General features: G+C 40.6%; 1 protein-coding gene and 1 long non-coding RNA gene across 2 annotated transcripts in view; one reads left to right on the top strand and one right to left on the bottom strand.

The window, feature by feature from the left end:
• LOC115079439 overlaps nucleotides 1-23,556 on the top strand; it is a 45,801-nt gene extending 22,245 nt beyond the window's left edge. Inside the window, exon 3 of the long non-coding RNA XR_003853288.1 lies at nucleotides 23,460-23,556. This is a non-coding gene — a long non-coding RNA (uncharacterized LOC115079439). The remainder of the gene's footprint in view (nucleotides 1-23,459) is intronic.
• Nucleotides 7,485-27,270, bottom strand: part of SYT12 (synaptotagmin 12) — a 115,683-nt gene continuing 95,897 nt past the window's right edge. Inside the window, exons 5-7 of the mRNA XM_029583036.1 lie at nucleotides 26,983-27,103; nucleotides 21,195-21,328; nucleotides 7,485-9,992 (exon numbers count right to left, since the gene is read on the bottom strand). Coding sequence (XP_029438896.1) covers nucleotides 9,819-9,992; nucleotides 21,195-21,328; nucleotides 26,983-27,103 — 429 coding nt within the window. The 3' untranslated portion in view covers nucleotides 7,485-9,818. The remainder of the gene's footprint in view (nucleotides 9,993-21,194; nucleotides 21,329-26,982; nucleotides 27,104-27,270) is intronic.

The following is a 27,270-nucleotide window of genomic DNA, read 5'->3' as shown; positions in this document are numbered from 1 at the left end:
ATAACATGCGTTAGCGCGCGCATGTTATAAAATACGGTTCCCGTGCACACACATGTACCGGATTTTAAAATCTTTGGGGTGGATTTTAAAAGGCCCGCGCGCGTAAATCCTTCTGGATTTACGTGCGCAGGGCCCTCACGCGCCGGCGCGCCTATAGCCCCGGGACGCGCGTAAGTCCTGGGGCTTTCGAAAAGGGGAGGGAGGGGGTGTGTCTGGGGGCGTTCCCGAAACAATGCGGCGTTTTGGAGGCGTGCCGCGGCGTTTCGGGGCGGGCCCGGGGGCGTGGCACTGGCCCGGGGGCGTGGTCGAGGCCTCCGGACTAGCCCCCGGGACCGAAGGACGGAGCGGGGCTGCCGGCGACGCGCGCAAAGTTAAGGGGGGGTTTAGATAGGGCCGGGGGGGTGGGTTAGGTAGGGGAAGGTGGGGGGAGGGCGAAGAAAAGTTCCCTCCGAGGCCGCTCCGAAATTGGAGCGGCCTCGGAGGGAACAGGCAGGCTGTGCTGGGCTCGGCGCGCACAGGTTGCACAAATGTGCACCCCCTTGCGCGCGCCGACCCCGGATTTTATAAGATACGCACGGCTATGCGCGTATCTTATAAAATCCAGCGTACTTTTGTTCGCGCTCGCTTATTTTTAAAAAATCTGCCCCTATGCGCGCATGCGTGGGCGGGTCGAGACTCGCATATGCGGGGGGGGGGGGGATTTTAAAAAGTGATGCATGGCAACGCGGGTAGGCCTTCCCCAGTTCCCTCCCAGTCTGCTCCCAGTCCCTTCCTACCTTTTCCCCTCTCCTCTCCTCCCTGTCCCTGTCCCTTTACCTATCTACTCTATTTTTTTTTGCGTTTTAACTTACTGCTCCTTTGGAGCAGAAGTAAGTTACGCTCACCGCATTTCCCCAGGACAGGGCCTATGAGTAAAGTGATTTTGAGTCAAAACATATACTTTTGAAAATTGCTCCCATAATAAACTAAGCAAGTATAGGTTGAAGGCCACAGCAGAAACAGATATCCTTGAAGCCTAAGTTTCATAAAAAAAATTGTAGAGATGTATAACCATCTCTACAAAATTAAATTTTATCATGAGTAGGAGAAACATCTCAGCTGTTTCATAAACTGCTTATGTCTTTGAAAGAAAACACAGTTATTGAAAATTAAATAGGAGTCAAGAAGATAGCTGGTAGGTTCTTGGTCATACTCATCTTTGTCTCCTGTTAATTATTTATAACATGTTTATGAAAGGTCTAACCTAAAAAAGCTCTGGTCAATGTATTATAATATAAAAACAAGCAACATAATTATATAAACGTAAAAACAAATCAAACATCACATAACAAAACAATCAACTTAAAAACTAGCAACAAAGGATAAGAGGCTAAATGGTGTCCTTGAAAACCAACTGGGTACTTTTTCTAAAATATCAAATTGGTGCTCAAGGGCAGGACAAGGAAATTTAGAAGAAATAAGAGACAGAGAGCCACCAGTTCATTAACCTGTCTTCTAGTTAAATCTACAACTGTGCTAGTTTTCTGAGAATGGGAGCATTTTAGAATATGAGTCAGGGTGGTTTACTCTGTCAAGTCGGTGCAATAAATTTTGAAGGTAACCTAGAGTCTCTCACTTTACCTAAAATATCCATAAAACATAAGAGAAATGTATAAATTCACAATCAACTATATCTATTTTAACTCAATTTACAGCAATATCCGAAACAACTTAGCAGGACTAAAGTAGTATTATAAATGCATTTTAATGAAAATATTTAAAACGTGATCTAAGATATACATACATATATGATAATTAAAAATATATCTCCATACCACAAGAATTCAACATACAAATTCTTAAAGCACAAAATACAATAAATATTATACATTTAACATACATTAATGACAACCTTTTACATACAGGTCAAAATATTTCCCACACGATTATATCTATATACTATAAAGTCTCATCCTTCAAAACAAATACAATTCTCACAACTGGAAAACTTAAAACAATAATTTAAAATAATTTTTCAACCAGGAGATACAATCAAAAAGATAAAAACCACCAAACCTCTTTTAAAATGCACACTTACTGAAGCCAACACTGACCTTATGCCATACTTCTCCAACAATCTGAATTTACAACACCCTACTAAGAATGCAGCCAATAAATGACCCAAGCCACATGGTCTATTCTTGCAATATATATTGGACAGACCAGATGTGAAATCCACCTTAGAATGATTGAATATCATACATTTTTCGATGGAAAATGTGGACCGCTTATGGTTTAATGCTGAGTTAGAAACATAGAAATGATAGCAGAAGACCAATAGGCCCATCTAGTCTGCCCAGCAAGCTTTCACACTTATTTTCTCATACTTATCTGTTACTCCAACCGCTGAGTTCAGGGCCCTTATTGATAGCTTTTTTATTCTAATTTCCTTCCACCCCCGCCATTGATGCAGAGAGCAGTGTTGGAGCTGTATCAAAGTGAAGTATAAGGCTTAATGTTTGAGGGTAGTAACCGTCGTATTGAGCAAGTTACCCTGATGTTTGTATACTCATACTGCTCAGATCAGTGCCTTGTTAGATGTTGGCTGGATGTAAATCCTATTTCTTCATTCCCCCCTGCCGTTGAAGCAGTGAGCTGTGCTGGATATGCATTCAAAGTGAAGTATCAGGCTTAATTTGTTAGGTGTAGTAACCGCCGCAATAAGCAAGCTACTCCCACACTTATTTGTTTACCCAGACTGTGCGATTCTGCCCTTGTTGGTTGTTGTCTGAATATAAATCCTCTTTTCTTCATTCCCCTGCCATTGAAACAGTGAGCTGCACTGGATATGCTTTCCAAGTGAAGTAACAGGCTTAAATTGGTTCGGGGTAGTAACCACTGCAACAAGCAAGCTACTCCCATGCTTATTTGTTTACCCAGACTGTGCAATTCAGTCCTTGTTGGTTGTTGTCTGAATGTAAATCCTTTTATCTTCATTCCCCCGTGCCATTGAAGCAGAGATAATGTTGAAGCAGAGATTTACGCTGGATATGCATTGAAAGTGAAGTATCAGGCTTAATTGGTTTGGGGTAGTAACCGCTGCAACTCCCATGCTTATTTGTTTACCCAGACTGTGCAACCTTGTTGGTTGTTGCCTGAATGAAATCCTTTTTTCCACATTTCCTCTTGCTGTTGAAGCATAGAGCAATGTTGGTTGTTGCCTGAATGCAAATCCTCTTTTCTACATTTCCACTTGCCGTTGAAGCATAGAGCAATGTTGGAGTCTCATTGACCGTGTGAATGTTTATTGAATAAGGGTATTAATCACCAAGTAGTAGAATGAACACAGAATTAAATACAAAACCCTATGTACCATCCATAAACTAATTCATGATGAGAAATCAGACTGGCTAAACACAGCATTACGGGTACATGTCCCACACAGAAATCTTCGATCAGCAAATAAAGCACTCCTAACCATCCCCTCAGTTAAAACAGCAAGACTAACTCAAGTGAGGGAAAGGGCCTTATCATTAGCAGGACCCACAATTTGGAACACAATGCCTCCAGAGATCAGATTACAAAGTGATCTCAAGGCATTTAAGAAAAGTTTAAAAACATGGCTTTTTAAACAAGCATTTAACAAGGTGACAGGAGAATAGAAATTATTCAGGAATAAGCAGATAAGCACCGACACACAGTACTTAGGACGATACAGTAGAGTAGTCTATGAACCCCACATCACAACTAGCATATTGATAACACTATATATGATAAATTTACCCGTAAAAGTACCTTCGGTACACTCGGTCATGACCCACTTCTCTAAAAATTATTTTGTCTAATGATATATTGTAACCGAACCTTTGACGGCACCTGTTAGAATGTACTATAGTACACTTTTACCTACATTAAATATGTGCCTACATGTAAACCGTTGTGATGGTATATAACTTAGCGACGGTATAGAAAAGATTTTAAATAAATAAATAAATGGTCATTTTTGATTTAAAGATTCTAGGAGCTTTATGGTTGTCCTTGTAATATATGGATACTCTTGTATGGATAGGAATGGTAAATCTGTTATATGATTGGTTGCTCCTGGTATTCTATAGTCTGCATATATGTCATTATTGGCTATAGCTTCTCCATTTGGGACTTATGTATGTTCAGAGTTTTTAGGCATTGCTGATTGGTGTTTTCCAATTTTTGTAGTTTTCATTAGTCATTTTAAACATGTGGGTTGGGTGATTTATTGGCTGTGTTCTTAGTAAGGTGTTGTAAGTTCAAATAGGGGGAGAAGTATGGTGTGATGTCAGTGTTGGCTCTGGTAACTGTGAATTTTAAAAGAGGTTTGGTGGTTTTTCTCTTTTTGATTGTATCTCTTGGTTGAAATTTTTTTGAATTTTTCCAGTTGCGAGAATTGTATTTGTTTTGAGGGACAAATCTTTATGATATATAGATATAATCATGTGGGAAATATTTTGACCCATGTGTGTGAAATGTTGGTTTTAATGTGTATGTTAAATATATGATATTTATTGTATTTTGTACTGTAAGAATTTGAACGTTGTTTTGTGGTATGGATATATATATGTATATATATATATATTATTTTTTTTTTTAAATCTTCAATATGAGATATGGTCATGTTCGCTCTGGAGACATGCATGTAATCTCTTTCCTCAGGATGTGTAGAGTTCTCCATGGATCTAAAAGCTGCAGCATATTGCACACATATGAAATAACCTTATTTTTTCCTAATCTAGGTATCAAAGATAGTGAAGACCTATCAATAGATGAGTCTCACACACACAGTTAAAATCCCCCACTAAAATCACCGGGCCCCTCCTATGCATTGTCAAGGCCATGACCACCAGATCCACAGAAAACTGATGCGTATAGGTGTTGAGCGCATACACACTACAAATTGTAAACTCCCATCCCAGTAGCTTTCCCATAGCTAAAACATACCTCCCCTCAGTATCTTTATGAGTGAAGAGGTATTCAAACATTACTTGCTTCGCAACCAATATTGACACCCCTCCTTTCCTATTTATTGCAGGCGAGTGCTAAACCTGTCCCTCCCAGTCACGGACCAGCTTCTCACTTTCTTTTGCATTTAAACGGGTTTCTTGTAAGCATACAATTTTCGCTTTTTGTCTTCGCATCGATTGGAGCATTTTTGCTCTTTTTACTGGTGATCCTAATCCTGCATCATTTCACGATATTACTCTCATATTCTCAGCCGTACTTAATCCAGAACAGAAAGAACATTTTATGTACAACATCCTTTAGTCTTTCTGCTACGCTGGTTCTCCCCAGCTTAGAGCACCAGCACACAACTTCAGTCTATAAGCCCTAACTTTTGATGAATGCTACCATGTGGGTTCTGTTTGCAGCTCTATCCCTCCTCCCCTCTCCCCCTTCCTTTGCCCCCCCATCCATCCTTAATTTTGATCTTCCACACATATCCCCCAAAGGAGCAGAGAACACTCAATAATCCATACAGGTGAGTCTGCTCCACCCCCCCCCCCCCCCCCCCCCATGCACTCAACAGACAATTTCAGTTAATATACCCTCCCTCAGCCATCAAAATACTCAAATATCCATTGCAGCATTTGGGCCATTGTACCCGATCAATTCTTGGAAAAATGACATTGGAATCGGTTATTTAGTTTTTCAGATAGTAGAAAGACTAGGGGGCACTCCATGAAGTTAGCATGTGGCACATTTAAAACTAATCGGAGAAAGTTCTTCTTCACTCAACGCACAATTAAACTCTGGAATTTGTTGCCAGAGGACATGGTTAGTTCAGTTAGTATAGCTGTGTTTAAAAAAGGATTGGATAAGTTCTTGGAGGAGAAGTCCATTACCTGCTATTAAGTTCACTTAGAGAATAGCCACTGACATTAGCAATGGTAACATGGAATAGACTTAGTTTTTGGGTACTTGCCAGGTTCTTATGGCCTGGATTGGCCACGGTTGGCAACAGGATGCTGGGCTTGATGGACCCTTGGTCTGACCCAGTATGGCATGTTCTTATGTTCTAACAGAGATATCTGCCTCCATTATGTTGTGATCATAAATTCTCCTTCCTGGGCTCACTTAAATGAAAAGATCATTATAACTCCCAGTTCTTTAGCAACCATTCTCTTGGGTGTCCAGTAACTGTTTGCTTCCACCTCTGAGTCCAACATCCATCAATTGCCATTGACTGTCACTCGGAATCTCGTGGGATTTTGTAAGGAAAACTTTATTTGTCGCTTGGACAGCTCCATGCAAATTGGACAAAACTCTTTCTGTTTCTGCGATACCATATTGGAGTACTCTTGAAAAATGAGAATATTGTATCCCTCATAATTTAAAGCTCATTTTTGATGGTAGGCTTGTAATATTTCCCACTTGTCCGCAAAATTCAACAGCTGCTCAATAACCACTCAGGGTCTAGCAGAGCCTGCTGACCCAGTCCCCAGTCTGTGTGCTTTATCCACCTGTCATTTGCCCTCACCATTTTGCAGACCCAGATCTCGCACGAACCAGCCCTCTAATAACGCATGGACTTTGTGATCTGGTAAAGATTTGGGGAAGCCCACAAATCTTAAATTATTTCTTCTGGACCTATTTTCCAGATCATCACCTTTGGGTTCCAGCAACAATACTTGCTTTTCAAGGGCCTCTTGCATCTGCATCAGCGACCTTGTATCAGATTCCACCTCTGCCTCGCTCCTCTGTGTTTCCTCCACTTGCATTTTAATTTCATTTAAGGTTTCACTGCCTGTCACTACTTGTTGAGATATTGCCGCAAACCTTGCCTCCAAGGCCTTCACTATTGCATTTGTTACTTCCTCTACCAGTGCTCCATTGGAAGAAATTGGGCACAGGCTCAGAGGAATGTCTTTGTTTCTGCCTGCTTGCCCAGGACTTTATCCTTTCTCTGCGGCTTTCCAGACATTGCAGCGTCCTCCCAGATCACAGAATTGTCCGTAAAGTAGTACTGCAGCTTGCTTTATAAAATCCACAGTGGTAAATCAAGATTTTACCAGTTTATCTGCTGATATGCTGGGGGGGGGACACCCGGAGCGAGCCCACGACATGTCCTACTTGCTCATCGGATCACCTGGTCCCCATGGAGATATATTTTTAATGTATCACATATGTGGGTATATGTTCGGTCATGTTTTTAATATTTTTCAATAAAATGCATTTATAATACTTCTTTAGTCCTGCTGAGATGTTTAGGGTATTGCTGCAAATTGAGATAAAATACATATAAATTCACAATCAACTATTACATAAATCTCATGGGTTTTTTTGGATATTGCTCTATCAAGTCTCACAAAATAAATGGATATTGCTGCAGTAAGTGGCTTTCCTGTTACTTAAGGCAAAATATAATTTTGCAGGAGGTAGTTCTGCCATCAGTGCCGGTTTAAGGCTACAGCAATCAATGCAAACGTATTCTGCCCTGCTCTTCCCTGGGGGGTCCTGAGCAGACCCAACTGACAGCGGTGGTGAGATTATAGCTGCCAACGTGCCTTGGGTCGCATAGGTCATTCGTTTTGCAGCTACTGCCGCCCTGCGGGGCTTAAAAGAGAGAAGGCTTGCTCTGTGGCTCCGCGGCGTGAACAAAATAGCAGTGCGTCAAAGTGGGGTGAGGTGGGTGTGGGGAGCCCTCCAAAGCATTGAGCCCAGACATTCCTTAAACCGGTGCTGGCTGCCATAACGGGATAAAAGGTGCGAGACGTTAATTCAGAGTCTGTCTCGCTGGGCCTCAAGGAAAAACCTTTTTTTACGCCGCTGGGGCTGTTAATTTAGTGAAGATCTCTCTCATTGATTTGTTTTGTTCCTATTTTAAGGCAAAGGTGCCTCACTGTTTTTGGTAAGTCCTGAGGTAGTGTCAGTGAAAGGTCAGGTGGTTTCACATATTTCCATGAAATAATAAGTTACATCAACACTACACTGTTATAGAAAAACTCCCGTGCCAATGGAACTATTCTGCTCAGGACCGGATTAACGATGCATAGATCTCTTCCAGGACCTCTGTTATCTCTCCACCTTGTCTAACATACATGCTGGAATCTTGTAGCTCAAAACTTTGTCCCATTTTCATTCCCTTAATCCAGCCCTGCCTGTAAGGAAATCTAGTAATAAACATCGAGCCTTTATTATACTCCAAGGTCTAATAAATCATAGTAAATAAAAAGGCCTATTTTATAATTTAAAACAAATTTAATCCTGTAACGTGCGGGAACAGTTAAGTATGCGCAGGGAACTCAAGCTGTCCAGAGTGGGGGTGGGGGAATTGGAAACCAAACCTTAAAGTCGCTATTGTGATTTTCACTTTTAAGAAACTATGGCAGAAAGGCTTGAAATGTTGAATCCTACATTGCAGTGCTTTCCAGCATATTCTTGATGATCATTAAGGAGCAGAACATAAAGGACTATTAACTACACTGAATCTTATGAATTTGCAGAACATAAGATGTATGAATAAATAAATAAATATTTGGCTCATGGCAGCTTTCAGAAAAGGGTTATTCAGCAGCCTGAAATAAATCTAAACACTCACTGTACATTATGAATATTAGGGTTTTTTAAAAAAAATTATTATTGCTTAGTCATGTTGAAAATGCGTTTCTTACAGTACTTGTCCATTTCAACATTGTTCAGTTTTCGAAAAGGATTCAATGATTAGGAGTAACCCAAATAGGTTAAAAAATGTGATATAAGAGCACATTATTATTTTTTTTTCTAAAAGACAGATATACAAGATTTAGATATTAGAAGAAACACTAGACTGCTCAAAGATCCAGGAGCTAGAGGCAATGCCCTGGAAGAGTCATGGGATGGAATGTTAGTGATATTATGCTAGCAATTTTTTCTTTAGTGTATTGTTTGTAGAAGACATTACTTATATTAAAAAATATTTGATAATTCCAACAGTGTCTTATTACCAGGAGACATATACTTTCCAGCAGAAATGGCTAGAATTAAATATTTTGTTATTTTACTGTGTTACATCAGTATATATTTTTTCTTTATAACTGAATGCAAACTAACTGCTTCCAAGAAGGCTGACAATTGGAACATCGAGCAGTAGGTCAAGCAATCTTGCATTTGTTGTGAAGAAAGCTTGATGTCTTCTGCTTGACAAATTCAGTCCATAAACAAGGGACATTTTCAGGATTAGTAAAGGGGGAAAGGCTGTCATTTGTTTAAAACTATCAGGCAGAAGCAAAGATCTGCAGATTGAAGGCGCAAAAATTCAGCTGCAGGTCAGCAGCAGGAGCATGATGTGCAAATCTTGATGATCAATTTGTGCATGTTTGCTGTTGCACCAGAGAAAACTGATGTGAAGCAGGAAATCTGAACAATGGCATAAAATAACAAGTGTCTTCTGTTCTTAGAACATGCTTGGATATATAATTCATAATTTAAAGCTTTTATAGTAAATGGATCACTTCTGTAAGCTTTTGGGGCAGCAGCAATAATATGCAAATCAAAACTGGGATCATTCCATTTACTGACCTTGATTAATGCTCAAAAACTGTAAACAAATGGCAGCCAAGACCTCACTTAAAATAATCCTTTTTAAAGATGTCTCTTTCCTGTTGTATCTGATGGTATCCTTTTGAGCTCTATTCCTAGGAAATACTATTTCAATTCTAATAGGATTCTAGTTGTTGACTCTTTTTTTGATTTTTACCAGAAGCAGTTCCTTAAGATAAAGATTTTGAAGAAAAATAGTTCTGCTTCTTTCATTCATGAACATTATTAGCTTATTGTAAGAATGTAGGCACCATGCAAACTAGTTGCACAGAGGTGTAAGTATCACATTAATTTCGTCGAACTGGGTGCCACATTGAAACTGGCTTTCGTAAGGTGGTTAACATTTGATTCCAGTGAGTCATGCCCATCCCGCTTGCTGCCGGTCCAATGATGACATGCCCTATATTTTCAGCTTTTCCGTCTTCACAGCATTCTGCTACTGTTATTCTGAGCGACAGGTCCTGAAAATCATAAATCAAAATATGAGGGTTTAATTAGGTTGCATTGTCAGGAAGCACTTACGTTTCACAATATCAACAGCGCAAGTACCCAACTATAAGGCTATGTTCAGTATATTGGCAATATAGCCACAGCTATGGCTCACATTAATCTTTTCACTGTGGGGTTGCAGCTCCAGATCCCATATCATCGTTTGCAGCTGGTCCTGCAGTCTGCAGCACAGAGCGAGGAAGGAGAATAGAAGTGCTTATGTTTTCCAGATCATATGGAAGTGAATACTGGTTTGGTATATATACTATATCAGAGAGGCTGGAAGAGAAGGCAGGGAGGAAGGGTTAGAAGCACAATTTTTCCTGTGCATTGTATATCCAGATCACTGGGACTGAAGATGGAAAGAGACAGAGACCCCCAGAAGACCTTGTGGCATGCCTTGCCTGTTCAGCTCAGCAACCACTTCTCTATGGAGCAATTGAATCTGTTATTGCTACAGTACCACATGGGAGAGCCAAATAATGGCCAGACAAAAGAGCACATATGGTAGAGAAATGGTTCTCCTCAGACCTACATAATGCTGAGGGAAGTGCAAGAAAGGTTCCATTGCACCAAAACTAGAAATGATTGCTGAGCTTCAAGCTTTTGCATTTTGAAAGAATGTGCCACACCGCGCTAAGAAAGGTATAGAAAGAGCTGTTCTTTAAGGTGCTGATTAAAACATAAACTCACTCTGCAAAAATGAGACCTTCGGGTTGTACATATCCTTATTATATGACAGGTCATTCTTTAACTAGGGCCCTTCAGTTTCCCAATCATTAGCTTTACCTGGTGAGTCACTCTGCCTTCTAATGTGAGAATTCTTTCAACCAGATCATTTCTCTTGAGTCTGGCTTTAGTGCTGACTTCTGTCTCTTAGTTGGACCAGCAGGATTCAGATAATAGGCACTGGACTACTGAGTCTCATAGTTCATCCTTGCTCCTGGCTGGTACATCTCTGTCTGAGTTTAGCTATTCTTGAGTTTTTATTTCGAGTCTCAGTTCTGTTGGGATCCATTCCTGATCTTTTCTTGTGTTACTGTCTGTCCAGTCCCTTGTCTGTTCCAGTCTGCTTCCGCTCCTGGTCTACACTTGCTTCTATCCTGTCTGCTTTCATCCATCTTCTTTGCTTTTCCTTGAATGCTGCTTCTGATCTGACTTCCTTGTTTTGACTTTTACTTGGCCCTGACCTTGAGCCTGATTTCTGGACTTGCTTGTTTGTTTAAGGCATTGTCCTTGGTTTCACCCCATTGCTTTCTGTAGGGTAGATTATGAGTACAGATGGTTATCTGATTTAACTGATAGCCTGCAATATGAATTCAAAAGTTTTTAAGGGAGCAGAAGCTTACACCTTTCATGAGGTAGTCAATCAGTTTTATTTATAATGGTTTATAGTGGTAAATATAGGTTTGTTTTTCAGTTTCTAAGTTTTACAGAGCAAAGCACCATTATGAAAAATAAGCATAAACCCATGCATTATCTCCAGGTCAACCTGCACTTGAGAAATATGAATGCCAAACTAATTAGCCCAGCTGAAAGATTAATTAAGCCAGTTTAATCTCACCCTTAGCCATTGGAGGGTCATAATCCTGCAGAGATCCAGAACCAGTCTGACAGCACAGCATGGGGTAATCCAGCAATACCCCGGCAGGCAAATGGCAGGTTATATCACCAGTTTCAAGGAAAATATAATCCAGAGGTCTCAAAGATGTCTCTGTGAGGTGTGTCAGCAGGAACAGGGTAAAGAAGGGCTTGGCTTGCCAAACTCCTGGAAGGGGTAAAGTTAGCAACTGTGACAAGGCAACTACTCCAGGATTAATAGAGTACGCTAGGCTGAGCAAGGAACTCATTCTTAAGCTTGCTAGTTCACAGATGTAGTGAACTAAAACAATTACATTTCTGAGGAAGAAAGCCACAGTCTGTGTAGTTCAGAATATCATTGCATATTAAGTTCCATAGCTTCCAACATTGATCTTGATTGGATGTCACCACCATCTATAGACACAGGATTGGTGGGCTGCTGACGATGTCTTCTGAGTCCAGATGTATGTTGTTATTCTCAGTGTTGGTATGAAGGTATTGCTGAACAATATCTGCTTCATAGCTGGTTTCATGGCTAAATACAGCAAAGGTATGTTCAGCAGTTCATGTGTCCAAGGTATACAAGCACATTAGGAGGTGTCAATAGATGTCTGATAGGGAAGAATTGCAGTTCCTCTGTGTGATTCACAGTCTCATATGAAGTTGCCAAAAACATCACATGGCTGAAGACTCCATCTTTGTATTGCTCAGACCTGCACTTTGATTCAGTCTGCATCACCGCTGCAGGCTCAGGTTCAATTGCACATTCATGTCTGGGGTGACTGGCTTCTACCCTACATTCTTAAAGCTACAGCTTGTTTGTGTCCTTGAAGTTGCCAGCCACTGTCACCTCAAGGTGACTAACAGTGACTCCCAATTACCAGTCAAATATATCAGAAAGCTCAGGAAGATTTTTCAGGCTCTGACATCAATAGACAATTCTGTCTTATTAAGTGATGATGTATGCTTCTAAACTTAAAAAAGAAATATCAACTTTGCTTTGCATTCCATAGCATTAACTTTTATCATTGCCAAGTCAGTGTAAGGACATGGATAAAAATAAAAATGTTGTTCTTTGTAGAGACCAAGGTTAGATTTCGTACAAATTTGTGAAATTCCTCTCACTTCTAAAACTCTGTGCCTAAGCTATGTAGTGTTAAATTTTCAAAGGCTTAGACGCCTTTTACACAGGTAAAAATAGAGTTAACCTTCATAAGTCCACTAGGTCCAGCTAAGTGGAATTTCGACAGCCAAAAAGTGAAAACAAACTTTCATTACACATGCACTTATGCTTAGACAGAAAAAAGGCATTCCGGTAGGCAGTATAGAAGTGTGGTTGGAAACTACAGAATGCCTCAGTATAGATCTAATGGTGCGACTGCACCTGGAGTATTGTGTGCAGCTCTGGTTGCTCCATCTAAAAAAAAAATAAAATGTAACTAGGGCAACAAAAATGATAAAAAGGATGGAATAGCTCCCTTATGAAGGAAGGCTAAACAGGTTAGGGCTCTTCAGCTTGGAGATGATAGAGAGGGCATATGACAGTTTTATAAAATCATGAGTTGGGTGGAACAGGAAATTATTATTTAGTTTATCAATCAGAACTGGGATTAAGGAACAAGTCATGCAACTAACTGGTAGCAGATTTAAAAAAAACTGGAGAAAGCATTTTTTTTTAGTCAACGCACAGTTAAGCTGTGGAATAGCTGGTGTTCTTATTTTCATAATAGCCTTGGAGCCTGATTCACTCTGGGGGAAAAGCTTACACTCTCCATCAGTGTTGGGGCACTTGCCAGCAGATCATTACATGCAGGGAGTACTCATCTGAACCAACTGAACCATCTAGTTAATGCAGAACACTGCAGCACAGATGCTATCTGATTGCAGCTACAGAAACCCCATTAGCTCAATCCTTCAGAACTTATACTGGCTAATAAATCCTCTATTGGATCAAATTCAAAGTCCCCCTGATTGCCTTCAGGTCATTAAATGGCCAAGGTGCATATTATCGGAAGGATTGTCTATCCCCTTACAAAATATCTTGCAGTCTCCGATCCAAAAAAGATACACCACCACAACTCCCAGCTCCCAATCACTCCAGGCTAATCCAAACCCATAAGTGCACCTTCTCATTCATCCCCATGCTCTGGAGCTCTTTCCAAACAGAGGCCAGACTGGCTACTGACATACTGACATTCCACCATATGACAAACTGTTGTTTACTGGATTTTTTTTTAAGATAATAATAAAGATGTGGATAAGGTTGTGCTAGATAACATAGTGTGCCTGAATTTTCAGAAGGCATATGAAAAAGTCCCCTATGAGAGACACCTCAGGAAATTAAAAAGTCGTGAGACAGGAGGCAATATCCGATTGTAAATTGGTTAAAAGATAGGAAACAGAGAGTATGACTAAATGGTCAGTTTTCCAAATGGAGAAACGTAAATAGTGGGGCACAATTTAGATCTGTACTGGGACCGGTGCTGTTTAACATATTCATAAGTGATCTGGAAAAGAGAGCAGTGAGGCAGGTGATCAAATCTGCAGGTACTGCTAAATTATTCAATGTTATTAAAACAAGAGGGGCTTGTGTGAGGAACTGCAGAAAGACATTTAAGTGGTAGATGCAATTTAATGTAGGCAAGTGTAAAATGACACATAGGGGAAAAAAAATCCTAATTATAGCTACACAATGCTGGGTTCCATATTAGGTATTACTGCCCAAGAAAAAGATCTTGGAGTTATTGTGAACAATATGTTGAAGCCCTCAGCTCAGTGTGCGGCAGTGGTCAAAAAAGCAAAGACTGTACCTTCAAAACGATATGTCAGATGGAGTCAGTCCAGAAGCTGGCTGCAAAAATGGTCAATTGTCTTCATGGTAAGGCATATGGAAACATACTTAAAGATTTAAACGTGTATCTTTGAGGAAAGGAAGGATGGGGGAGAGATAAGATAGAAACATTTAAATATCTCCTAGATATCAATGCACAAGAGGTGGTCTTCTTTCAACAGAAAGGAGGCTCTGGAACAAAGGGTCTTGGGATAAGGGTGAAAGGGGGGTAGGCTCAGGAGTAATCTAAGGAAATATTTCTTTACAGAGAGGGTGGTGAATGCATGGAACAGCCTCCCAGTGGAGGTGGTACAGTATATGATAAGCACAGAATAAGAACAGAGGATCCCTGAGGGAGAGGTAGAGGTTGTTGAGCTGAGCAGATGGTGTGCATGGGCAGATTGGATAGTAATAAAAATAAAATAATCTATTAATTAAATACCACTTTCCTACTATCTCAGTTATTGCTTAGTGAAAATAGATGGTGATGCTCAACCTTTAATGGCAGTCATATCAAAGGCAATATTTTATGATGCTCACAATAAGTTGTCTATGTCCGTGACATCATCAGAAAGTAAATATGCTGGTTGGCATCAGACATTAGACCATGTGCTAGCTCACTTTTGTTCTCCCTGTCTGTAACAGTGATGTTTTGAACTAGGAAAACGTACCTTAAACTTCACAAATCATTCTCTCTAAGCAATATTAGTGATACTGACATACTATAGTAAATTATGTAGTTTTGATAAGAAGGCCATAGAACTGGCACACCACAGCATCCCAAAGTCTTACTTTCCCTAAATAACATAGCACTAGAGAGGGTCTTCACCATTTAAAGAAAGTGAAATTTACCTTGCAATGCCATTAGTGCGCAATAGAGTCATAGGTGTGGCGTGTTGTTATTATCTTAAACTGATCACAATCTGAGGAAATAGTTCTGTTCTAAGATATTTTTCATCATAGAGCTGAATGTGCGCTGCCTTGCAGTGTTTGCACAGTAAATCCTCCTTACAATTGGATTTTCTATTATGCATATTAATGTCTGTACCCAACCGAGTTGAGAGAGAACATTCAAGATATATTTCACATTTTGGTTACCATCAGAAAGCTACTACATAACAAAAATTATATTGAACAAGAATGGAAAGGTGCACTCCATTGTGTATACAAAATTTCCTAAGGTATTCTTCACGCTGGGCCTCTCTGTGTACGTGCCTGCTCAATTCCCATTCCTTTCTGTTACGTTTGGTGGCTTGCAGGACGCTCCCACAGGCTTCCGCTCTCGTCCCAACACCGCCGGTCATCTGGGCCTCCCTCCTGCGACGGATGACACTGACTTCCACCCACATGATAGGACACCGCTTCAGCTGCCGCCATCTGAGTGCATTCATAGGCATGGACACGGCCAGCATCACCAGATTTAAAGGGCCTGCGGCCGGAACAGGCTCTGGCGCCTCTGTGATGACGTCACTTCCAGAGCGCTATTTAAGGGCTCGTTTCCTCAGCAACAGTGTGTAGTGTGAACTGCTGCTTCCTGTCTCCTGTGTTCCTGATCCTGTGTCTGCCTCCTCTCTCCAGCCTGTCCAGCCTCATCTCTCCAGCCTGTCCAGCCTCATCTTATCCAGCCCTTGCCTCCCTGCCTGTCCTGCAATGCCAGTCCTTCCCCCTTGACTCCTAAGGCTGCCCTTGGACTGACTGCTGGACCTGACCCTAGCCCGGACTTTGACCCTTCTTGTTTGCTGCCTGCCACTGTCTCCTGCCTGGACATTGACCCTTCTAGCTTGCCGCCTGCCTCTGACTCTAATCTGGCCCTGGACCTGCACCTATGCCACTTTTATAGAGACTCTCACCTAAGACCTGCCAGCACCTGGAAACCAAGGGTAAAGAGGTTCGTATAGGTGAAGCTCCTGTAATCTCTTCCTGGTGTACTTCAACCAACTGTCGGTGAGGGCCTAAGAGGCCTCACTCATAGGCTGAGCCAACCTCCCCACAGAAATAAGGGTCCTTGAATCTCACACTTTCTCTTCTCCTCTTCTCTCCTTCCCCTCCAGCTCAATTTTCAATTTTCCTTTCTCCCTCCTCAATCCACAATCTTCTTTCTCTCTCTAACTCTTCAGTCAGCCAAGACTCAATCATCCTCTTCAGTGTCCTCTCCAGGAACTCCTCTCTGCCTCAGTCAAGCTCTGTTATCCCTACCCCTCACCCAGCTTCAGCCTCCTCCCTTAGCACGTTTGCAGATTTCTGTCTGCTTTCTAACTTTCTTGTTATATGCAGAACTTTGTGTTGACAGGAAAGTTGTGCATGAAAGTTACTGTGCATGCACAGTAGAATGACAATGTGGACAGATGTGGTCAGGCAGAAATTTTCAAATACTCCATTTGCGTGTAAAGTCTGTGGGTACTTTTAGCATGCATACTCTATACTAATTTTCTAAACAAAACAATGCAGGTCACTTCTCTTTGAAAATTAGTGTAAAATGTGCATGTTAAAAGCACATGTGTACTTTATTTCTGCTCTTTAGAATGGGCAACATAGGGTGGTAAATTAGCACGTGTACCCGTGAAAATGCTATATATGCACTTCCTCCCTCGACCTAAGCACGCCTCTGGGAATGCCTCCTCCCAACCCAACTATGGAAGAACTACCGCAGTTTGGGCCATTTTCAGACAGGCCACTTTATCCAGGAAAATTGCTATGGACCCAGTAAACGGCTTTGAAAATTGCCTATGTAAGGCTGTAAAGAGCATGTATAAAGCAAAGCTTATGCTGAAGGATGATATCCCTTCTGCTCTATGGCATAGAGCTACTGCCTCTGTTAGAGGATCCCTTGCTCCTGGCAGGGAGGGAAGTTTGGGGAGGGTCAAGGGGAATGGGAGCAGCTGGTGTGACATATCAACACTGCAGGTGAGAGGGAGGGAAGTGGGGGCAGCCCAATCTTCACAATTGACAAAAACTAGGGGCAAGAGACCCGGCCTAAAAAGCTGGGGATGTTTTATTCTATTAACAGAGGTTTAGGGGGTGCAGGAAGCACAGCTCGACAGGGCCATGTATGATGGGGTGTTTTGTTTTTTTTTGGGGGGGGGGGAGAGTAGCATGTAATCTAGCCACACCAGGCAAGATAACTTAAAAAACTACCCAGCCAGTTAGGCTTTTAAGTTATCTGGCTACAGGTAGTTGGATAACCTTAGGGTAGTATAATCAGCCTGACAAGTTATCCGGCTAACTTTAGCCGGATAACTTGTCCACTAGCCTGTTTACTGAATAATAACCCTGTATCCATCTTCAGGACGTATATCACACCCCACTGCTGAAAGCACCTTCTCTGTAGTGGACATTATACAAGACGTAAGGTAGCCAAGTTTTGACAAACTGTTCTGCATGACACTTTCAAGTGTGTGTGATGGGATGACTGGAATATGTTAAATTCCTGAAACACATTGAGATGGATGAAACTTGCCATTTAAAAAAAAAACAAAAAACCAAAACTAGCACAAGGAATTATCCTTGTAAATGATGGACATATGGCAATTATACCACATCCTGACATCTCAGTGTCAGGGGCAACGTTCAGCTGATATATTGTAGCTTGGAATCTTATGGAGTTTTGCTACTCTTCAGGGAGCCCATCCATAGTGTGCAGCTAATGGCTGGCTTCCATGGTGAAGAGAGTACAAGCTGAAACTACCAGCAGGAAAGAAATGAACAAAAACATAAATAGAGGAAAACCCAACTTTTAGGATCAATATCATTTGCCCGAGAGTCCATTTAACATTCTGGCTTCATTTGTCACTGCTGCTGTTCATGACCGTCACAGAGCTTTACCAGATTAGTTTGACTCTGCTGTGCCATTTATATTAGAGATGGACCAATTTCCTACAGTGGAACCACCAGAGATGAATCAATGAATGTTGGAATTTTGGTGTTTTCCTTATGGAACATTTATGCATCGGATAAGTAAACAATGGAAAGAGGATTCCAATTGTGAGCACTTTAATGGATACTGAGGCCAATTTTCAAAGTCATTTACTTGGGTAAAAAGCAATTTATCTGCCCAAATCGTCTGTCTGAAAACTGCCCAGACTCAATGTGGTGGAGAGTGTGCATGTTATTTCCTAAACCCTTAAAGCTGTGGTGTAGCCAGTTACCATCAAAAGCACAACCCTAGTGAATTGGCCCCACTCATATTAAATTGTACCGATTTGTCTGACAAGATGATGAATTCAGCAGTTCCTGTTGGCTCTCTTTGCTGGATAGTGCATTTCGTGAGGGCATTTTGATCAGGCAAGAAAAATAGCATTTGTTTATTTGATTATTTATTTATTTGATTTATATTCCACTTATTTGGCACTTCAAAGTGGATTACATTCAGGTACTGTAGTTATTTGCATTTTCAACTCTACGTGCATTATTTTCCATGAAAAAAGCAGGTGCAAATGTCCATGGATACTTTGTATCCATTGCAAGTTTCAACTTGGGGCAAAGTCCATCAGTAAATAATACCATATATTATGTGCCAAAAAGCGCAGTTTGAAAATGACTCCCACCATGTTCTAGCAAACTAGCAGAAGTGGGAGGATTTGATAATATGCTGAGAAGTAAGAGTTAAGACAGCCTCAACATCAGGCGTCGCGCGACAAAGGGGCTCTCCCCTTTGTGCACCCCTTCGTGCAAACCTTTGTGTATATGTAAAAATTTATTTTATGTTTCCTTTGTTAACTAAGCTGTTTCATTGTATTCGACTAAGGAATTTTTTCCTGCTTTTTCTGTTTCACTGTAAACCGGCATGATTTGCATTTAATGCAAGAATGTCGGTATATAAAAGTTAAAAATAAATAAATAAATAATATTTGTTTAAGCAGCACTGAAAGGATCTGGACATGAACTAGGGATCTGGGTGTGATCCCTAGTTCATGTCCTCCACTATCAGGAATGGCCATGGTTGGGAATGTTGTAGCATCAGCATCTACAGGGAGGGAGCCATAGTCAGCATGCAGCAGCACCAACACAGATTTAGGGTCCAAGACCACAGAGTGCTGGAAGAAGCCCTGGTACATGGCCCAAGGACTACTGCTGCAACTGGGAGAAGATACAAAAATAGGATAAAAATCTCCAGACATGGTGCCAGATCCCAGCCCTCATTCCAGTTGAGCTGAAAGCCCAAAGGAGCAGAGGAAACTTCAGGGGGTAACATATACACTCGTGTTTAAGCCTATCTACATATAAGCCAACCATCATTTTTTTAACCTCCTAAACCGGGAAAATGCAAAACCCATGTATAGGCCAAGGTTCAAAATTTGACAGCCTGCAGTGGTGCTTGCTAGGGGCTGTCAGAAATAGGCCAGGTATGCATCTTTGCCTAATGATCTTGGCATACATTTGCCTTACTTTAAAGAATATTTACATGTAGCTTACTGACTGAAGCAATGTTTTATATTGTTCTTTTCCTAAAATGCAAAAATTGGATGTCGAAAGTGTTACTTCAAATATAGATAAACAAGACATGATAATTCACGTTTCACAAAATGATTGAAAGCATTTAAAACAGAATGTAGTGCATAAATATTGCATTAAAAATCAATCATTTGAAATAATTAGCATAATACCTAGTTTCTATTTTTGCAAATATACTAATAGGTAGCTACGCAGGGTGTGTCCATATGGGCTGCAATGTGTAGCAGTCTAAAATTTTGGCTGTGGTCTGCGCATTAACCCAACTCAGCTTTTTAGGCATATTTTGGAGCATAACATTTTAGGGTTAAACACGAGTATATTTATTTATTTATTTATTTAGGGTTTTTATATACCGACTTTCTTGATATATATATGTCAAATCAAGTCGGTTTCCATATAACACAACTATCGCCGGGGGGCGTTACATTAAACAATAAACATAGTATTGAACAGAGAACGTGTATCGTTACATTAAACAATCAATAAGGTCGTTATATTAAACAATAAACATAGTATTGAACAGAGAACGTGTAGGGTTACTTTAAACAATCAATAAGGTCCTGATGGTCCTGAGGGTATTAGGTTGGCGGTGAACTTTATATTGTGCTATTTTGTTCTTTGTCCTGTGTCGAAGTGTTCCTGCGATTCCGGAAAGGCTTGCCGGAAGAGCCATGTTTTAAGGTTTTTCTTAAAGGTTAAATGGCAAGTTTCGAGTCGAAGATCTGGCAGAAGTGAGTTCCAAAGGGTGGGCCCGGCTGTGGAGAGTGCTCGTTTGGCTAGCGAGGTTTTAATCGGGGGAGTATATACAGTATATATATATATATATATAAATTAAATAAAACATTGCATGATGTCTGTGGGTAAGCCCCGGTATAGCACAATGATTGACGCTTCACTGCACTATTGAGAATAGCTGTTGTCACTATCGTCTGATGAAAGCCCCGGTCAGACTCTAGGGTACTGCTGGTAAGACACAATTTTCTATACGAAAATGGTAAAAAATATATACATGCTTTTGAAATTGGAATTAATTTGGTTTGCAAAAGAAGATGCTTCTTGCAATCCAGAACTCAGGGATGGGGATTTAAAAAAAAAAAAGATTAGTGTCGGGGATGTGACCACGATTAAAAGTGTATTCTAAAAAAAAAAAATTCTGACAGTGAAAGTAATTAGTTTATTGGCGTGATTAACCACAATTTCATCAAAACATCAATATTTTTGTCAAAAGAAAAAAAGAAGACCTAAGAAGAAGAACCAGCAAGGAAACATGTTAGTACTGCTGCTTTAAATAATATGCACCAGAAGCTCTCACCTGTAGTACAATGGCCGGGACAGAAAAAATCATTGCTTCATTAAAAACAGGGTTGGTATCGTCTCTCTTCACAGCTGTCTTTTTCTTGCTTATCTTTCTGTTGTCCTGAAGAAGGTATACTTTGACAAATGGGTCTGTTAAGAAAACATGAATTATGGCATCAGCTTTAGCTGGCTGTTCTTCCAAGTTTTGATAACACAGTTATTGCGGCAATGATGGATGTCAAGTTCTGCAGTGCGTGATGGGTGGGACATAGTGCTGTGCTGCTCCTGCCATATCCCTAATAAATATGCATGACATAGATCAGCATACAATTCCAGCAGTGGTACATTCAAATCTATCTCATGCACATTCATTAGGGATAGCCTGAAAACCTGAGTGGATTGGGTGCCCGGGGGGACCCAAAGTTGCCCACCTCGGGTTTACAATGTCCTACTGATCCACAGAGCTGACTGGCCGAGTGTCCTCTCTGGCACTTTACAATCTCAAGCAATAGGTCGGTCCTGTTGCATGATTCATGTGGGCAGACTGCATGATTTCAAGATCAGTTAGAAAGACAAATAGCTTTCTTTTCTTGAAATTTCTTTTATCATAATATTAACAATGCATCAAGATTCCTAACTTTACCTGTGAAGACAGAATCTGTTTTACAATGCATATCCAAACAGACTTTCACCTGAAGGACTGATTGCCTGCTTTCTTCTCTGCTTCACTGCTGTTTACTCGAGCGCCATATAGTCTCATTTTGCTCTCTCTGACTCACAGAAAAGCTGGAAGATTCTAAGCCCTAGTCAGAGCATGATGTAACGTTAGATATGTCATCATGGGAACGCTTCCAGAAACCATTTCTTTCAGCATGAATAAAGTCTTCCACTGTGGGCTCTTATCTGTGAGATAAGGATCCAGAAGAGGGAGTGAAGGGCTACTTCCTCTAATGTGACACTAATGGAGGTTTCCTAGTGGTGGTTTTAAATGAAGTAATAGTTCGAAAAGTATTACTTTAATTTAATACCAGTGGGAATGAAGCACAAGGCAATGCACAGCAACAGCATGTAGGCAAATTATCGTATTTCATGAGATGCTGCAGTAGAACATAATTTAAAGGGAGGTGGTACAAATGTGTTGGGTTGTTTTTTTTTTTTTTTAATATCCCTTGTGTTGCATCTAAAATAGATCTCACAGGGCTGGCCCACTGACTCTTGGGTGGCAGTGCTGCACACTGCCATGCAGAGGACTTGGGTTCAGTTTTCACATTAGGTCTTACGTTCCCCACCCCCCCCAGGGCTAAGAATGCTACAGAGGCAACGTTCATGTTCTCGTTTTCTAAAAGACTCTGTTTGGCAGGCTGCAAGTACAGTAATAACCAGAAGTCCTGCTGATAACGCAGGCACTCATGCAGTCGGGGGTCTCTCTGGCAGGCTGGATTGGTGCAGCAGAGTTGGTGGTGGCAGGGCACAGTCCAGAAAGGCCATGGGAAGCTGGGGCAACAGCTGCATTGGTGTTGGTGGCTGTTTTGATTATTGCGAGACCTGAAACCTGATGGGGAGGGATGCTGGGTGTGAACGAAAAAAAAGGATCATGCACTGCTCATCTGTCCAGGAGTACAATGAAGAAAGAGAACAAAAACTGTCTTAGAGAAGGACTGATATCCTCGGGCAGCTGGGATACATCCTTGGCAGTATAGACAGGAATAACTGTGCCGATTGGATGTGGCAGTTGGTCTTTCTTATGCTGTCAGCTACTACAATACTATGTTACTATCTTCTAAAATTATATTGACTATTTATTTATGTAGATTTTTATATTCCGCTTTTTGCACTTTCTTCAGCACTTCAAAGCGGATTACATTCAGGTACTGTAGGTATTTCCCTATCCCCAGAGGGCTTACAATATAGAACCCATATTCTCCCTGGGACATTGCTTGTAATTAGTTTACTTTGATGAAGTCACAGTGCATGAAGAGTTTACTGTTTCCTGCTTACCTTCATGTTATCTTGAGATAATTATGATCCAGTCCGTGTTCTCTAATACCCTTCCCAATGCATTCATCAAGACAAAAAAACACCAAATTGCAATGGGTTAGGAAGTTAGAAAACCAGGAATGGGTTAGCATCTCATGAAGATGTGGAATTTTTTTAAGCAACACTGGAAGGAACCTTGTACAGTATCACAGTATTTCACAGCAATTTAAAATATTTCCTGTTATTTTAGAAGGTAGTTAGTAATATATTTCCCTAATGTCAATCTTTTCTATATCAATTACAGTACCAAAACAATTAATGCAACTGATGTTCTGGACAGTATGCCATTGCCACCTTCAATGCCTTATGGGAGTCTGGTGCTGTTGGGACCTGATTTGGCCTCTCTCTTGTCACTATCAAATTGCTCTTCAAATGGTTCATTTTTTATGAAACAAGGAATAAAAAAAACCCACTTATCACAGTACCCGCGAGATCTAAAACAGAATAAAGATTTCTATTTTATGCCTTGCAGTTTATAATGTCTTCTCTTATGTGCAACCAGAAGTCATTTTGCAGAAATGTTCATTTAATCCACTTTAAGACGTCTCATGATCATGCTCAGCACACCGTCAGTTAACACATTTTAATCTTCTGTTTGCTTTCCATCCATTAACACCTACATATTTCTGGTTGACTTTACTCTAAAAGCAAGCCCTACGGTACCATATAGATGTATGATGGATAGCAAACTGCCAGGCAGCAAGAAATGGAGGCATTCAACATACCATTGTGACCGGAAAATCCAACTGGCATAAGTCAAGCGCATTAGAGTACAAATGTCATTTTGACTTCTTTTTCCCTGACTCATTTAGCAGTCATTCCCCTCGTTCCTCCTCTTCCACTCCTGCTGTGTCAGAGTTAACAAATGTCCTTCTTGAGTTTAATTTTGGCCTCAGCTAGCAGTTGCTGCATGCAAACATCGTGTTTATAGTTGTTTGCTGAAGTGGCTCTTTCACTGCCAACTATGCACAGTGTGAGACAGAAAGGAAAAAAAAAGCCAATTCAGCAAGCTGGAAGCAAGATCCTTGAAGACGGCAGTACAGGTTGTGCAACTACCTAACCTATAGTAAACAAGAGATGTGATGGCGCAAAATAACTTCAATGCCCACCCAGCCTGCTCATTGTCCCTTCTTGCTGCAATACCCTGATCCCTACCCAACTATGCTGATTCCTAATGAACTTAAATCAGTCAGTGCCGCCTCCTACTCACCGTAACATTTTATGCTACCATGCATAAAATGGCTAATTTAACTGAGGTAAGGCAGAGAAATTCACAAACCAATGTTTGAAAAATAAAACTATCCCATTTTAAATATAAAGACCATGAGGAAACTGAAAAAATAGCCACGGTCCTGACCTTTTAAAGTAGTGCCCAGTTGATGGTCGGGAGCATGACAGGGATCTTTGGAGGGCTTTACCCTCCCAGTTTGGCCAAGGTCCAAACAGTTTCATGCCGCCCGTGGGGAGGGGGGTCAGGTGACAAGGGTTTAAACATGCCTCCTCGGATTATAGCAGTTCTCAGTCTCAGCCCAAAGGTTAAGGCAGGACCGTGCTCAGCTTAGAACTCAAACCCTTCCATTTTATCTTAGGACCTGCTGGTCACTTTCTGGGCTCCCAGTTAATATTTAGTTAGTTAGTTATTTCTAGCCTGCGCTATCCATGATCATGATTGCAAGCCGCTGTTAAAGATAACATTGGGAGCCTTCTCGAACAGGCAAAATTATTCAAAGTTTTCAGAGTTTGTTTTAGAAGTAGAAAGATCCCGTTTCTTGTTTCAGAAAGACAGGCCAGACTGTACCTGAAGAAATGTCCCTTTTTCTCCAAGCAATGGTCTGATTTGCACCAAGAAAGCAGCACTTTGAGTTTGGAGAAAAGAAAATGAAACCTGATTCTTGCTCAGAAGAGCTAATTATTGAAAATACTACTTCATTACACCTGGAGACATAAACAAACTGCCCAAGATCACAGAGGGAGCCTGTGACGATTTGTATCTTAAAAATGTTTGAGTCCTGATTCATTAAGGTTTTCTCCCTTCTGTCTCTATGGGAGCAAAGCTTAGTGACTCAGGCCCTTGGCAGACTAATGAAAGTGCTGTGCCTACTTCATTTTGTTGAATTTCTTTTGTCAGAAGGATTAAACCTATCAAAAGTTTTCCTGGATCCCAGTCCCTTCCTCTAAGGATTAGCTCATGACTTTTCCTGGAGTATTCAGTGGCCACCATGAAATTGTGAGTCTACTTAGTTTATGGTCATAGACTTGGAAATGGTTCTTGCTTGTCTATGTACTGAAAGGCATTAAAATCGGTAGTTAACGTACATTAACCCGTTCATTTTAATGCATGCATTAACCATGCTAACACAGAATGGACATAAAATAATGAGATGTTTAATGCGACAGGCTACAAAAATCTTCATTAGTAGCTTTCAACATGTTCATTGATGCACCCACGCATGTTAATTAATGCACCTTCTTTAACACGCATTTGCATGTTGGGATTTATCTCCACCCCTTTCTGTAACATAAAAAGCCTGCCTCATACTGCTCCTCATCATCAGTGCTGTAAGGCAGGTGGTGAGCTCTAGTCTAGGACTCAAGTTAGGATTTTGTTCGAGAGGAAAGGAGAGTTAATCTGTTCTAAATTGATTGCTGATTGCAGGGCCCTGTATTTTCCTTGCTTCCTGTCAGGGGAATACGTCCGTGGGCTTCCAACTAGTAACAGCTGGCAGATGAACAACTGGAGCTAACTAGCAAGCAGGCCTGAGGGGGCCATAAGGGGCCAACCAGGGAAGTGGTGGCCAATCCCACTCCCTCCAAAAACAAATTACATTTCATTCATGGGGTTTTTTTTTTTTTTCATTTTAAAAACAAAATTTCATAAAGTTTCCTGGTTCACTTCAAATGAATGCACATCTCTACTAAAAATCAGTACCTGGATATTTTAATAGTGAGAGATTGCTAGTGGTTACTCTGTACAATGTATGAAAAAATTTAAGGTACTATTTTTAGTGTATAAAACACTTAAGACAAAGGCTCCAGTTTACTTATCAAATCTGTTATCAGTTTACCAACCAACTCATGGGTTACGTTCTTCTAGTTTATTGCGACTGACAGTACCTTCTTTCATATCTGTTAGACTAGCCACCACTCATAATTATGCTTTTTCTATTATTGGGCCTTTTCTGGAATGAGTTACCTTTTACATTACATTCCATATCAGACACCAAAACTTTTCGGAAATGTTTGAAAGCTCATCTCTTTCAAGAAACATTCTTGTAAAACATTTTTCTATGTTGTATTGTCTTCTGCTGATAGAATTTTATGTTGTTATATGTTTAAATGTTACTCGCTTAGTACGATTGGGTCAAGTCAATCGATTTATAAATATGTTAAATAAAAAATAAGCATCAAGAAATGCAAGAAGAGACCAAGAAGAAAATCTAGCAGAAAGATATAGAAATAGTTCCAATTGTATTGGGTGCCAGTGGCCAGATTAAAACGAACTTCCAAGCACACTTTGATATGTTCCCTATAAAACTCCAGAAGGAAGTTCTCTTTGACACAATGCAAATATTGAGAAGAGCACTAACAGTAAGAAAATGTGAGAGACTGGGCTCATACCCTGGCTTATGATTGAAGATCATTCCTGTCATGGTATTTGCAAAACAAACCTGTTTGGAGACACAACACCCTTGATAGACTTTCAAAAATAGTTTGCAGTTAGCCATCATTTTAAGTAAAGCAAATGACCTTATCGAGCTCTTGCTTACCTGCAGTTGTTCTTCCATTGGTCCATACTAGGTTTTTCGCTTTAACCACGATGACCGTCAATCGCTCTGCTGTTGGTAAGTAGCTAAGAGAAAGCAAGATCTCTCCTACCGAGTCTGTGGTCTACATAAAAACATGTTACCAAATGTTAAGAAATCATACTTTTCACATTCTCTATATTCTCAATAAATATCTCTACCATGATATGTCTATCAGGAAGAAAACAATTCATGAATAAAGTTCTTTCATAATTAGGATGCAATATTTTTCAACAGAGCTGCATCCTTTCA

Source organism: Rhinatrema bivittatum, chromosome 17 (assembly GCF_901001135.1).
Source record: "Rhinatrema bivittatum chromosome 17, aRhiBiv1.1, whole genome shotgun sequence".
Classification (NCBI taxonomy): Eukaryota; Metazoa; Chordata; class Amphibia; order Gymnophiona; family Rhinatrematidae; genus Rhinatrema; species Rhinatrema bivittatum.
This window is presented reverse-complemented; position numbering and strand designations above follow the sequence as displayed.